General features: G+C 49.4%; 1 protein-coding gene across 4 annotated transcripts in view; it reads left to right on the forward strand.

Annotated features, from left to right (window-relative positions):
* LAMA5 (laminin subunit alpha 5) overlaps window positions 1–13,265 on the forward strand; it is a 167,161-nt gene that overhangs the window by 92,757 nt on the left and 61,139 nt on the right. For 3 of the 4 annotated variants that reach the window (XM_044985168.1, XM_044985169.1, XM_044985170.1), the window contains exons 9-18: window positions 426–516; window positions 1,250–1,384; window positions 1,848–1,910; window positions 3,999–4,139; window positions 5,885–6,022; window positions 6,930–7,064; window positions 8,133–8,267; window positions 11,883–12,020; window positions 12,303–12,355; window positions 12,613–12,712. In XM_044985168.1, coding sequence (XP_044841103.1) covers window positions 426–516; window positions 1,250–1,384; window positions 1,848–1,910; window positions 3,999–4,139; window positions 5,885–6,022; window positions 6,930–7,064; window positions 8,133–8,267; window positions 11,883–12,020; window positions 12,303–12,355; window positions 12,613–12,712 — 1,129 coding nt within the window. Of the gene's footprint in view, window positions 1–425; window positions 517–1,249; window positions 1,385–1,847; window positions 1,911–3,998; window positions 4,140–5,853; window positions 5,856–5,884; window positions 6,023–6,929; window positions 7,065–8,132; window positions 8,268–11,882; window positions 12,021–12,302; window positions 12,356–12,612; window positions 12,713–13,265 lie in introns of all 4 variants that reach the window. The other variant, XM_044985171.1, reaches the window with a different exon arrangement.

A 13,265-nucleotide genomic window follows, 5' to 3' on the forward strand; every position in this document is an offset into this window, starting at 1 on the left:
GCCGTGCTGCTCTCCCTACTCTCTCAGCACCTGACTAAAGTCTTGCTATGGTGAAGCAAAAGCCCTTTGACTCGTTAGTTTCACAGCAAGTACCATATAGTGGCATGGGACCCGTGTAGTGCATGACTAGCCGTGCTTTTACGAAACGGGTAACTTCTGTCTTCCTGAATGCAAGGCAGCTGGGAAACAAACCCTGAAGCCAAAATATAGAGCTAAAACCCAGACCAGGTTTGGTGGAGGATTCACAAGGACTGAGTTTCAACCCAACATGAGTGGACTTTTGAGCAATCTTTGTTCTTTCCTTTATTTGCTTTCCTAATGTTACCCTGTTGTGAAGCTACCTGGTACTACAGTCTGGTAGATGACCACGTTTTCCTTCCTGATGGGCAGAGTAACTGATGCCCTCCTACTCAACTGTTTTTCAGCATCATACAACTGGCATCAACTGTGAGAGGTGCATCCCTGGATACTATAAATCTCCTGACCATTCGATAGACTCACCCTACATTTGCTATCGTGAGTATGGCTGCCCTGCAGGCTATGGACGCAGCTAGACTTTCATGTAATAGCTAGAGGAGAGCAGCCCACACTGTCGAAGGGTGGGGTGTGTAGTGCTGTGGACCATCGGGGCTGATTGTCCAGCCACCCTTAAAAAGTGCATGGGCATCTGCCTTGCATGCACAAACAGCCATTGGCTTGTGCAGAAGGAGTGTGTGTCTGTTGTTGTTGCAATCAGCTGTGGATCCACGTTCAAAGGCCTGAAAGGGGTGGAAATGTGGCCCCGTCTGACCCAGTAGGGGATGATTTTCCGAAGCAGGAGATGCTCACGCACATCTCTATGGGAAACCCAGATCATTCTAGCAGTCTTGGTGGGTTTGGTTCTGCCACCCAGTTTGGTGGCTTTTGCCGTGTTCACCAGAGCCCTAGCTGTAATGCAGCCAGAATTGCCACCCTTTCAGAAGCAAGATTGTGAGGGGCAGAGCCCAGCTTTTTGCAGCCTCACGTCAGATCCTGCAATGCAGCAATTCCGAGATGACTGCAGCAGCAGCAGCTCCACCAAGCTTGAACCATTTTAAAGAGACAGACACACCTTTTATTTTTGAAAGGGACTTAACTGTATGTATCTAAAACTTTCTAACTATGCTGCTAGCCTGGTTGTTGTAATTAGAAATCTCGTGTGAACACAGATTTGGGAAATGAGAGTCTCTCTCAATAATGGCAGCTCCCAGTGACTGCTCTCTCCCTGCAGGTTGTAATTGTGACTCAGAGTTCACCGATGGCACCTGTGAGGACCTCACTGGTCGCTGTTACTGCAAGCCAAATTACACCGGGGAGCTCTGCAATGCATGTGCAGAGGGATACACAGACTTCCCACACTGCTATCGTAAGTGCCAAGTTCGCATGGGAGGGCTGTCAACGGGGACGTGTGGGAGCTAAAACTCCTCAGCTCCTGGTTCGTCAGAAACAAGGATTGAAACCCTGTCAGTGCAAAAAGGCTGCCAGGAAGCCTAAAATTAGAGCTGCCAACTTTGCAGACAGTGCGTGGGCATCACACCTCTCTCCCTGTGCTGTTGTCAGCAAGCGGTTCTCATATCAGTGGCACCTGAAATTGCAGACCAACCCAACACCTTGCTTTGGCAGGGGAGCTGGGGATTAGTGGGCAGTGGAGCCACTGGGCTAAATCCTGGATCTTCACCCCTCATTCTTCAAGTTGGGAAGAAGGTGACGTTTCGGGATCCAGAAGGAATGTTATTTGTTTTTAAGTCGGTTCGGTTTTGGGCTAGTTCCAGCGTGGGGCTCAAAGTGAGCACAGAGGTAATGTTTGCAATGGCTCTTTCTCCCCACAGCTGTTCCAGCTTTCTCTCACAATGATACCGGAGAACAGGTGCTTCCGGCTGGACAGATAATAAGTAAGCCCTGCAGTTTTCCTTATCTCTTTTTGAGTTCATTCCATATACTGCAATTTATAACTATGATTAGTGTTCATAATCATTGTAGCACGTAGGCCCCAGCGGAGATCAGGGTCCCTCTCTGGTAGGCCCCGAAGAGTCGTGTTTGCTCAAAGAGTTTACAATTGCAATTGGCACAGCAAAGGGAGGGAGAAGGGAAATATTATTCCTGTCTTACAGGTAGGGGAATAGAAGCACAGAGCGGTTTTGCGGGTCATGCAGGAGTTTCTGGGGGAAGTTCTATGGCCTGTGTTATGCAGGAGGTCAGATCAGACTGTCATAATGGTCCACTCTGGCCTTAAAATCTATGATTGCGGGACCTGTCCAAGGTCACAGGGAATCTGTGGCAGGGCTGGAAACTGAGCCAGATGTTCCTTAGTCCCAGTCTCATGCCTTAGCCATGAGACCATCCTTTTCCTACATCTGCACATACTAGTTTTCCTAGGCATCGGGGGAGCTTCTAAACCCTCTGTGCCAACACCTTCCACTGCTGCAAATCTGCCTTGTGCGGCATGTGCCTCTAGTCTGAATGCGACCACGGTAGTTTAATGCTTGGCAGCAAACTTTGTAAAATCACTTTCTGTCTCTCTTGCATCTGCCCTTGTATCCTTTCCCTTCCTCTCCCTCCAGCCTCTCTCTGGTAGAATTCTAACCCCTCAAGCTCATGACTCATCTCCCCCGTCTTTTTGGGACTCTCGGCTTTTCCCACAGACTTCTCCATTGTTTCACGTTTACTACAGATAACCTTTTTCTTCCCTCTGATATTTTAATCTCTGTTGTTTTCCAGGCAGGTTTTTCTTTGCTGGGCTGGAATCTCTCTTTCCCTCTGGTTCCCACCCCTTCCCCCCTTCTGCTTCCTCTCCCCATCTCTTCTCTTGACCCACCCCCTTTTCCTGGACCAGGGAGACCCAGGTACCAGGAGAATCCAGCTTCACTGAGCTCTGCTGGATTAGCGCTCTCGTGCATCCCAGCTCTGAGGAACTCTGAAGTGCTGTTCAGCCTCGGGGTAACCAGAGTACACTGTGTAACTGGGGGGATGCGGCTGTGAGCCAGCCATTGAAACCTGATGAAGACGCTGCCTTGATTATCTAGGTTTAGGTTTCAGAGTAGCGGCCGTGTTGTTCTGTATCTGCAAAAAGAACAGGAGTCCTTGTGGCACCTTAGAGACTAACATATTTATTAGAACATAAGCTTTTGTGGGCTACAGCCCACTTCATCAGATTCATAGAATGGAACATACAGTAAGAAGAGATATATACATACAGAGAACATGAAACGGTGGAAGTTGCCATACCAACTCTAAGAGGCTAATTAATTAAGATGAGCTGTTATCAGCAGGAGAAAAAACCCATTTGTAGTAGTGATAATCAAGATGGCCCATTTCAGACAGTTGACAAGGTCTGAAATGTATCCACAAGGTATGAGGATACTTAATATGGGGAAATAGATTCAATTTGTGTAATGATCCAGTCACTCCCAGTCTCTATTCAAGGCCACGTTAATGGTATCTAGTTTGCAAATTAATTCCAGTTCAGCAGTTTCTCGTTGGAGTCTGTTTTTGAAGCTTTTCTATTGCAAAATTGCTACCTTTTAAGTCTGTTACTGAGTGACCAGAGAGGTTGAAGTGTTCTACTGGTTTTTGAATGTTATGATTCCTAATGTCAGATTTGTGTCCATTTATTCTTTTGCATAGAGACTGTCCGGTTTGGCCAATGTACATGGCAGAGGGGCATTGCTGGCACATGATGGCATATATCACATTGGTAGATGTGCAGGTGAACGAGCCCCTGATGGTGTGGCTGATGTGATTTGGGCAATGGGGCTGTCCTATAATGAATCATAACAGTATCCTGTGAACAAAGCCTCATCCCCACTTACAGAAGGCATTCTAGCCAGAGCTCCTGCTGAGACACAGAGAGAGAGTCACTGGCAGAACTGGGGTTTGAATCTAGGAGTTTCTGGCTTCCTGTGCTTTGCCCACGAGCCCAGACTGTCAGCTGGTGGAGATTTGTTAAGTGCCTTCTGTTGTTCCTGTCGTCCTCTTTGCAGACTGCGATTGCAACGCCGCCGGGACGGAAGGGAATGCCTGCCGCAAAGACTCTCAAAGGGGAATGTGTGTGTGTAAACCCAACTTCCAGGGAGCTCAGTGCGATCAGTGTGCGCCCGGGCACTACGGACCCGGCTGCCAGCGTGAGTGACCGGGGCCAATCACGCCGGTTTTCTTGATGTTCTTGCAAATGCCTCTGGCGGCTGTTCTGAACCGCGCTGCTAGAAGCACGCGCCCCTTTCCCTGCTGGGAAAGGAGAATTCCTCAATCCAGCTTCAAGTAACAAATTCCCATGATTTTTGCTGCGATTTGTCAGAACAGCCCTGACCTGGCTGGATTCCCTTGGTCTTGCTGGGGAATTCTGCAGGAATTCCCCATCAGTTCAACAGTGGGCTCAGACGCTCCTGCAGTACAGTGTATTACGGCCATTCCCACACGGTTTCTTCAACTGCTGTATGGATGAGGGGTCACTGTGGGTTACATTCCCCCTCACCTTCCCCCATTCAAATGTCAGTTTATTTTATATCTTTTCCTGCATCCTGAGAGGCGTTGGGGCTGCTCGGGGTTTAACACTGTTAGCAAAGGCCTGTGGAGTCGACACCTAGTGAGCTCCCAGGACTGAAATCCTGATGGGGAGTGGAGCCTTTTAGTTGTAATTCTCGCACAGATGAGACTTTATTATTCTGGCCCGATCTTGGGAGATGAGTCAAATGCAGCCCCAAGGGCAGCCCTGCTCATCCATCTGAGAAAGCACCTTGATCTCTCCCCGCCCCTGAAACTCCTAATCCTTTTCTTTCTATCCCCCAACCCCCTATTGCCAGCCTCCTCCAGCTCCATGGGGTCCTTCCACATGCTCCCCCCATCAAAAATGATTAGGGGGCTGGAGCACATGACTTATGAGGAGAGGCTGAGGGAAGTGGGATTGTTTAGTCTGCAGAAGAGAAGAACGAGGGGGGATTTGATAGCTGCTTTCAACTACCTGAAAGGGGGTTCCAAAGAGGATGGATCTAGACTGTTCTCAGTGGTAGCGGATGACAGAACAAGGAGTAATGGTCTCAAGTTGCAGTGGCGGAGGTTTAGGTTGGATATTAAGAAAAACTTTTTCACTCGGAGGGTGGTGAAGCACTGGAATGGGTTCCCTAGGGAGGTGGTGGAATCTCCTTCCTTAGAGATTTTTAAGGTCAGGCTTGACAAAACCCTGGCTTGGATGATTTAGTTGGGAATTGGTCCTACTTTGAGCAGGGGGTTGGATTGGATACCTCCTGAGGTCCCTTCCAACCCTGATATTCTATGATCCCTGACCTTTCTGCTTCCCCCAGGCTGATGGGCTGTTAATGAGGAGGCAGGACGCCTGAGGGAGCACAGGCAGGCTGGGGAGGAAAAGTAAAAAGGCCTGGGCTTCCTTTCACTGCAGGGAGGAGACGCTTCTTGCTGATTCATAAAGGGGCCGAGAGCTTTAAGCCCAAGGGCGGTGAATCTGGGGGCTTATTGCAGTGCCGTGCCCGCCAGCCATCCTGCAGAACTCCTCCTCAGGAACAGACATGCATTTCAGCTACAGATTCTAATAAAACAGAGCTTTGGCTGCATGGCTTCACTGCCCTTACTTGAAACACACCCCTCCCCAATCCCTGACCCCCGCCCCTCCACCCTGCAGAGTGCCCCAGGATACAAATCCCCTCCTCCCCCCGCCCCCAGAAGTTGCATTTGTATCATGAAATCTCGGCTTGCTACCCCAAAGAGTTTGAATCTGAGTAGCCTCTAATAGGAGGCCTGGTGCTGTGTTGGGATTAGCCAGGGCTGTGAAACAGCAAAGGTGCCTCCTGATTCCCCCAGTGTCGCAGGGACTAGCAGGCCCAGCAGTTCACAGGGGCTCATTGTTCTTTTCCAGCATGCCAGTGTTCAGGCTCTGGCCAGTACGATGGCACCTGCGACAGCGAGACCGGCCAGTGCCTGTGCCGAACTGGATTCGAAGGGTATTCGTGTAACCAGTGTGCACCCGGCTACTTCAGCTACCCTCTCTGCCAATGTGCGTAACTCCGCTTCCTTCTCAGACGTGTGTTGGATGGGAGGGGGGATTCCCTGCTGCAGGGAGAGGTGGATGTTTACCCTCTGGACTTAGTATTATTTATTTGTGTTGTGGCAGAAAGCACATTATACGTGACTGCAATTGCAGGGCCTCCCCCCACAGCCTCCTGAGAGCAAATCACTTCTATCTGGTCACTTACTGTTACTTATTTGTATTCTCAGAGCGCCTAGGAGCCCAGTCATAGCCCAGGACCCTGTTGTGCTAGGCACTGTGCAGACGCAGAACAAAAAAAACCCCCAAACCAGTCCCTTCTCCGAGGAGCTTACAGTCTAGGTATAAGACAGGACCAGTAGGTGGATACAAACAAACGGGGGAGAACAAGGAAACTGAGGCAATATTAGTCAGCGTGGTAGGCAGTCATCTCAGCCCACCAGCGGCCTAACCCGCGTAGATATCGCAGCACAGGAGAGTTTTCAGGAGGGTTTTGAAGAAGGAAAATGCATCAGTTGTGCGGCAGTGTATGTTGAGTTCCTCCCAAGGCTTGGGCAGCCGGGTGAAAATGTAACAGATGGGCAATGGATACATCAGGGGCCAAGTGGGAGGTGGGAGTTGACATCTCACTAGGCTGTGCGAGATGGTAGGTAGGGTTGAGATAGGCCATGAAGGGCATTGAAAGTGAAGAGAAACCGTTTGTTTGATGTGGTGGCGAAAAGGGAGCTAGCGGAGGGATGCAAACACTCAGTATTCAAGCGCTGAGCCGTGCACCCAACACTCATCTTGGGCACTTAGTGCCAACGTTCTCACTCTGGCGTAAAAATTTCCTCCCTGTTGTACCTTAAGCTTTGCCCCGTGCTCTGGGTGACGTAGCTCCGGACCCCTTCCCCACTGGCTTTTCTCTGCTTTGCAGTGTGCGGGTGCAGCGCCGTTGGGACGCTGCCAGGAGGCTGCGACTCAGGCGGGAGATGTTTCTGCAGGCCTGAGTTTGATGGGCCTCGCTGTGATCAGTGCAGCATGGGATATCATTCCTATCCTCGTTGCCAAGGTATGGTGGAAACAGTGGCTGGTGGGGGCTGGGAGGAGATGCAGATGGGATTGAGTGTCAGCAGATGACAAAGAACTAGTGATTTTGAGTGCCTTGGTTTTTGGGTACTCGACTTGAGACCCCTTAGTGGGCAAGAGTGCTGAACTCTCATCCTCTGAAAGTCACGACCCTTTTGAGGTGCTGTAAATTGGGCACCCAGAATCGCTAGTCACTTTTAAAATCTTGGCCCAAACCCCCTTGATTTACATTATAAACGGTGCAACTTGATCTGGATGTCGTTAATGGTGTCAGTGTTTGGAACACAAAGCTGTCATTGTCAGTCTTTCTTGATGGAACTCCTGTTCTGATGATGTTTTCCAGCATATGTTTTTGTACTTACACATTAACCTACTGAACTTCTTCCTGTTGGTGAGCTTTGAGTGGGCTGTAAAATCTTGGAGACTTTTTTCCTGGTTTGGCCATGACTTCAGGGAGAAGTATGCCATGGTACTGTGATATTTTTTTAAAAGGGAATTTAGTTCTGGGGTACAGTCCCGAAGAGATCCCTTGGAACGGACTGACGGGTCTGCACAGATAGTGCTAGTACAGGTTTTACACTCTTGCCCTGCGCCATCTGTCAATCTGTTCCAAAAGGACCACTTCTGTGGGTGGTCAGCCTCCGGGTCCCACCATAGATGCTGGCAAACGGGGCCAAATAAATGCAAACTGCAGTGAATTTTGTAAAAGCAGCAAAGAGTCTTGTGGCACCTTATAGACTAACAGACGTTTTGGAGCATGAGCTTTCGTGGGTGAATCCCGCTTCGTCGGATGCAGGTAGTGACGAATGCATGTAGTGAATTTTGTGTGTGCTTGTGAAGTGGGGATTTGTCCGCTGAGAACTGTCACTCAGTTCACCTGGATCACTGAATAGCCATCCAGTGGGAATGTTCTGGGTTGCTAGAAATCTGGGCTGGACTGACACAACTAATGATGCAGAGATGAAAAGACTCGGGTCTGATGATTTGTCTCTGTGCTCGCTAGTTCCCCTTCTCAAACTTCTCTTTTTATTTGTGCGCCCTTCTTTTGCAGCTTGCTCCTGTGATCCCCGGGGTTCGGTGGATAACAGCTGTAGCCCAGCTGGTCAGTGCCGGTGCCATTCTAACTACGCCGGGCACACCTGTAGCCAGTGTGCACCAGGCTTCTATGGGTACCCCAGCTGCACACGTGAGTAACTCCCTTCACATGGAAGATTTTGCTTACGGTCTTGCAGAGCAGAAGCAATGTGTTCCAGACAGGAATGGTACACGCTGCTACTTGCTTTGCCTTTACCTCACCCTGTTCTCTCCTCTCCCCAGGGCCTAGCTTTAGACCAGAATTCAGACTGGGTCTTTATTACAGGAGGAGTCAGTTTTTATTACTTACTAAATACATTATCCCACAAAAGCGTTTTCTCTTGCAGGTTGTGTCAATCGCTAATGCTAATGCAAAGGCCATGGAGTCTGTCCCATAGAGTTCATTGGGAATTGTTAGTTACAGGGGCCCAGCTCTGCCCATTCTGGTGTCTCAGCCCCCAGATACATGGAGTGTTTTACGAACACACCTGCAAAATACAATTCAGGAGCTGAATTTCCATGGGACATACCAAAATCCAGAATTGGAGCCCTATTCCCCCCCAAACTGGTGCAGACTGAAGGAGAAATGCACACTGAATTACCCCACTTTGTTCCAGTGCTTGGCCATCTCTAGGCAAGTAGCTTATTAAAGTAACATGTTTTGAGCTGTGCCGTGCTTCCAGAATGAAACGCCAAACTGTATGTTCAGATTTCACTCAAAACCAAAGATTTAAGGTGGGATTCGCAAATCTATATCCCTCTACCTGGGCCGGATTTCAGGTGCTGAGGGGGGATTTCTGGCCTCAAGTGGAAGCTGTGTAAAGCTCAAAGGTTTTGCATAATTTTGAGGTAAAGCCACCATTTCGGCTGCGTTCCCTGAGCACAACTCCAGGGTGCAAACCTCATCAGAATCAAAACGCAGGGCCGTTCTGACAGAGCTAGCCTGATAGTTCTCATGGCTCTAGCACATCAAAGCTGTTCTTAGCTGCTGACAATGAATGCTGGAAAACCGAGAGACTGATACCACCAGCCCAGTTGAGGAAACACAGGCCTCCCTGGGGATTGTACTGAACCCCTCGCCAGCTTCAGACAGGCATGGAAACGGATGGCTTATAAAGGGTTTATAAAATGCGATGAAGATCTTTTTAATTGCTCTGAAGGCCCATCTGCAAAATGTTAATACTTGTTTTTATCCCTTAGCCAGAAGGTTCAGTTGCAGCAGGTTTTAAATGCACACCTCCCAGTAACACCCTGCTCTCTGGATTCCCTAGCTGTGACATCACTCAGCTAGATCCTCTGCCAGGATCAGAATGCCCCCTGTGGGTATGTCTACACTGCGATAAAAGACCCATGGCATGGCTGTGGCTAGCCTGGGTCAGCTGACTCAGGCTCCTGGGGCTCGGGCTGTGGGGCTATAAAATTGCAGTGTAGACGGTCAGAGCCTGAATGTCTATCCTGCAATTTTTAACCCTCCTGCCTGAGCCCCATGAGCCTGAGTCAGCTGCCCTGGGCTCTGAAGCAGTCCCATGGGCTTTTTATTGCAGTGTAGATGTACCCAGAAAGTCCAGTGCTGCTGCCTGTACTCACAGTGTGTGCGAGCCCACTGTATCTCACTCTGCTTTGTTACACCAGCCTAAATCCACAGGAAGTCTGCTAAGCCAGTGGGGCTACAGTCATGGAAAAGGGGTGAGAATTAAATGAGAATCAGGCCTGTTAATTTCACACAACTCCCCCATCCAACCCTGATTTTTCAGTGGGTCTGCTTGTGTGGGGCCCCATCCAAAGCTAATTGGAGTCTTTCCACTGACTTCAAAGGGGTTTGGATCAAGCACATAGGGCGGTGCTACTCACGTGACTCATGCCCCTGCATCAGTGCAGGTGTCTGCAGCACAGTGTGTATTATTAACAATCCCCATCATGCCCTGGGCAGAATCTCCTCTCTGCCCCTGCCACCAGTCAGACTGGAAAGCCAGATGTACACTTGTACCTCCCAGCAAGAATTTACCACTCATTAAAAAATGTTCTGTGATACAATTTCCCTGAAGCGACAAAACAGCAGCATCGCGCCTTTTGCACGGTGCTAAATGTAGACGCCTGGGTAGCGGCCAGCTGGCTTAGTGATGCCGGCACTATGCCTTTGAAGAGGCTGGAGGCTTGGATCAAATTGTGTCTCTCGGGTGCAGCAGCCACTTATTTTTTTTCATCTAAAGAAATAGCTAAAGTGCAAACGGGATTTAAAAAATAGACGAACCGAGAGGGGGCAGGAAGCCGGAGTTTCAAAATTCTCCATTGTTTTTCCAGTACTAAGAATGTTTTGCTGTTAGAGGAGGCCAGTTAGGTGCCAGACATTTGCACACTTAATAGAAATACATCCACAAGCGTCTGAGCAGTGATTGGAAGAGAGGGGGCTGAATCTGTCTGGGACCAGGCTAGCTGATGGCTGCACATCTGCTGAGTGACATTTAGGTTGAAAGGGCAGTGAGATTTTGATATGCGTTAGAGAGAAGCAGGTTGTCCAGGAGCGTAAGAATGGCCATACTGGGTCAGACCAGTGGTCTATCTAGCCCAGGATCCTGTCTTCCCACAGTGGCTGGTGCCAGATGCCATTGTCCTGTTTGTCCCCTCTGAAGCAATTGTGAAGTCCCGTCGTCCAGTCCCAGGTCCTGGCAGGAAGCAGCACAACCATTTCCCAGCTCTTTTCCAGGAGCGTTTGTTCTAAATCAGCAAATATTCTTGCATCCGTGCTACTGGCTCATTACTGCACGCTGGCCCATCCCGGTGTGCCATGTTCTGCGGGTGTTGTTTGAGAGCTCATGGCCCCAGGCCTTGACAACTGAATGCTGCTCTCAAATGTTGGGTGTAATTGGCCTTCACCATGAAGGTGATGAACTACGTGGCTTTTGTTGTTCTCAGTAGCCTGTGTGCTTTTGATTTAATGGTCAAACATAGAATGTGAGAGGCGTGCGTCCGCTGTAGTAAAACATTTGTGGTAATTAAACTTTATACCTCATGTCTGTAGAGGTTTATTAATTGGCTGGTTTGGCTACAGAGAGAGTCAGGCAGAGAGGGTAGCTTAGTGCCCCTGTTTTTCTTCTATGGGCCAGGTTCCCAGCTGGACTACATCTCCCAGGATACACCATGGTGGCTCAGCAAGAGGGGGGAGACTGGTGAATCATGGGAAATGTAGTCTAGCTGGGGAGTCCAGCCCATAGAGGTGAGATTGGTAGCATGAGGCAGTCAGAACTACAGTTTCCAGGAGGCACTGTGGTGGCATTTCCTAATCAAGGTTTTCGGGGGGAGGGGTTGATTTTTCAGTGGAGATTGGGAAATTTTGACAAATTATTTAAAAAGAAAAAGAAAAATTGGGTAAAATGTTATTGGGGAGGAGAGCGGAGGGAACATTTTCTGAGCAGTTCTATGGACCGCATATAAGTCACTTACCGCCTTTGCACTAACAGGGCTCAGTCTGGCTCTGGTGGTACTTCCTCATGCTCCCAGATTACTAGTCCTGAGTTCAGTTCCTGCTGCTGCTGACTCTGTGGGAAGCTGTGTTATCTTATACCCACTTTGTGACCTCTAGCTGAAATGCACCAAGCATGGGGGGGGTGTTTAAAGAACTAAGTTCCTGCTTTGTTCTTTTGTTGTTTAAAACAAATCCTTTTATTTTAATCTGGGCCGTGAGGGGCCTTACAGCTCTCAGCTCCCACCTTTCCCTGTTCACCTGCAGCTTGCCAGTGCTCCACAGAGGGCTCTCTCCACGGCACATGTGATCAGGAAACTGGACAGTGCCGCTGTCGCCCCAAAGTGGCTGGACTGCGCTGTGACACCTGCATGCCAGGGGCATATGGATTTCCACACTGCGAAGGTAGCGTTGTCTTCCTCCTCCTCCTCTTCCTGCATGACTTGGTACAGCACATTCGTCTAGGGCTCCCGTCGACACCCTCGAGCCCAGCTGCACCTACCGGCCAACCCTAAAAACACACTAATAAATACACAGACCAGTCGGCGACCCAGCGAAAGCTTAAATATAAAAAAAACCTCCCCTCAATCTCCTCCATGAAAAGTTTCTCAGAGTGTACACACAGGACGATTCAAAGCATTAAGGGGTCTGTTTTAAACCTGCTACAAGCTGTGCTTTTCCTTGCAGTGGGCTCCTGTAACCCAGCAGGGTTAGCAACTGCAGACCCTTCCCTGTCTCCGGTGAGTACTTCATGTACCCCTCAATCTCTTTGGGCTGTTTTGGGTTTCATTTCCTGCAAATCTCATTGGTTTTTCTTCCCTGGTCTCAGAATTTCCTACTGTGTCACAGGACCTGCTCCAGATGCAATGCAGAGAAAGGCAGCTTCCCGCTCTGTAGAGCAGGAGACCTCATCTGTCCCCTTAGCTGCAGGTTTTGTGATGCTGCTCGAGCCCCTGGCATTCTCGCCTAATCCTTGTTTTCATCCCCCTTTATTCAGGGTTCCTGTGCATGTCGGGCATATGTCGAAGGTCCAGCTTGTGACAGGTGCAAACCACTGTACTGGAACCTGACTCCCGATAACCCGTATGGATGCACAAGTAAGAGGAGTCTTTTGGGGGTAGTCTGTTCCTCTAGAGGTTTAAGGGCCAAACCTAGGCTTTGGGGGGCCATCTCCATTTCAGTAGACGTGATTCCCTTTTCTCCATTCCCATCGTTTCCACCTTCAGTTATGGCACGAAGCATTAGCATCCCAAGTGGCGGGACTGGTTTTGTGATCCACACTTAGCAGGGGGGATGGGCCAGACCTGGGACCCTTTTCAAAGGAATGGATCCAAGGATTTGTTTTGCCAGCTCTGCCAGGACCAAACTCAGACTTGACACAAATAAAGGTTTCCTGTGTGTAAAATGGGAATGTGCACGTGCAAACATCAGTGTGCAACATCCAGGGCAAGCGTGAGGCCGGCTGAAAATCCAGCCCTTAGTCTGTGCTACTTTGGTTAGTTTCCATCCATAGCAGGAGCCAAGAGCTGGTTTATTTCCTCTGTCCATCCGCTTGGCTTCTATCATGTCTGGTTTCCTCTGCTGCAAGGAACGTTGGTGTCAGTCTGAGAGTTTTTAATAGTCTCTCGACGGCTGGGTTGATTTCCTCAC

Source organism: Mauremys mutica, chromosome 13 (genome assembly GCF_020497125.1).
Source record: "Mauremys mutica isolate MM-2020 ecotype Southern chromosome 13, ASM2049712v1, whole genome shotgun sequence".
Taxonomy (NCBI): domain Eukaryota; kingdom Metazoa; phylum Chordata; order Testudines; family Geoemydidae; genus Mauremys; species Mauremys mutica.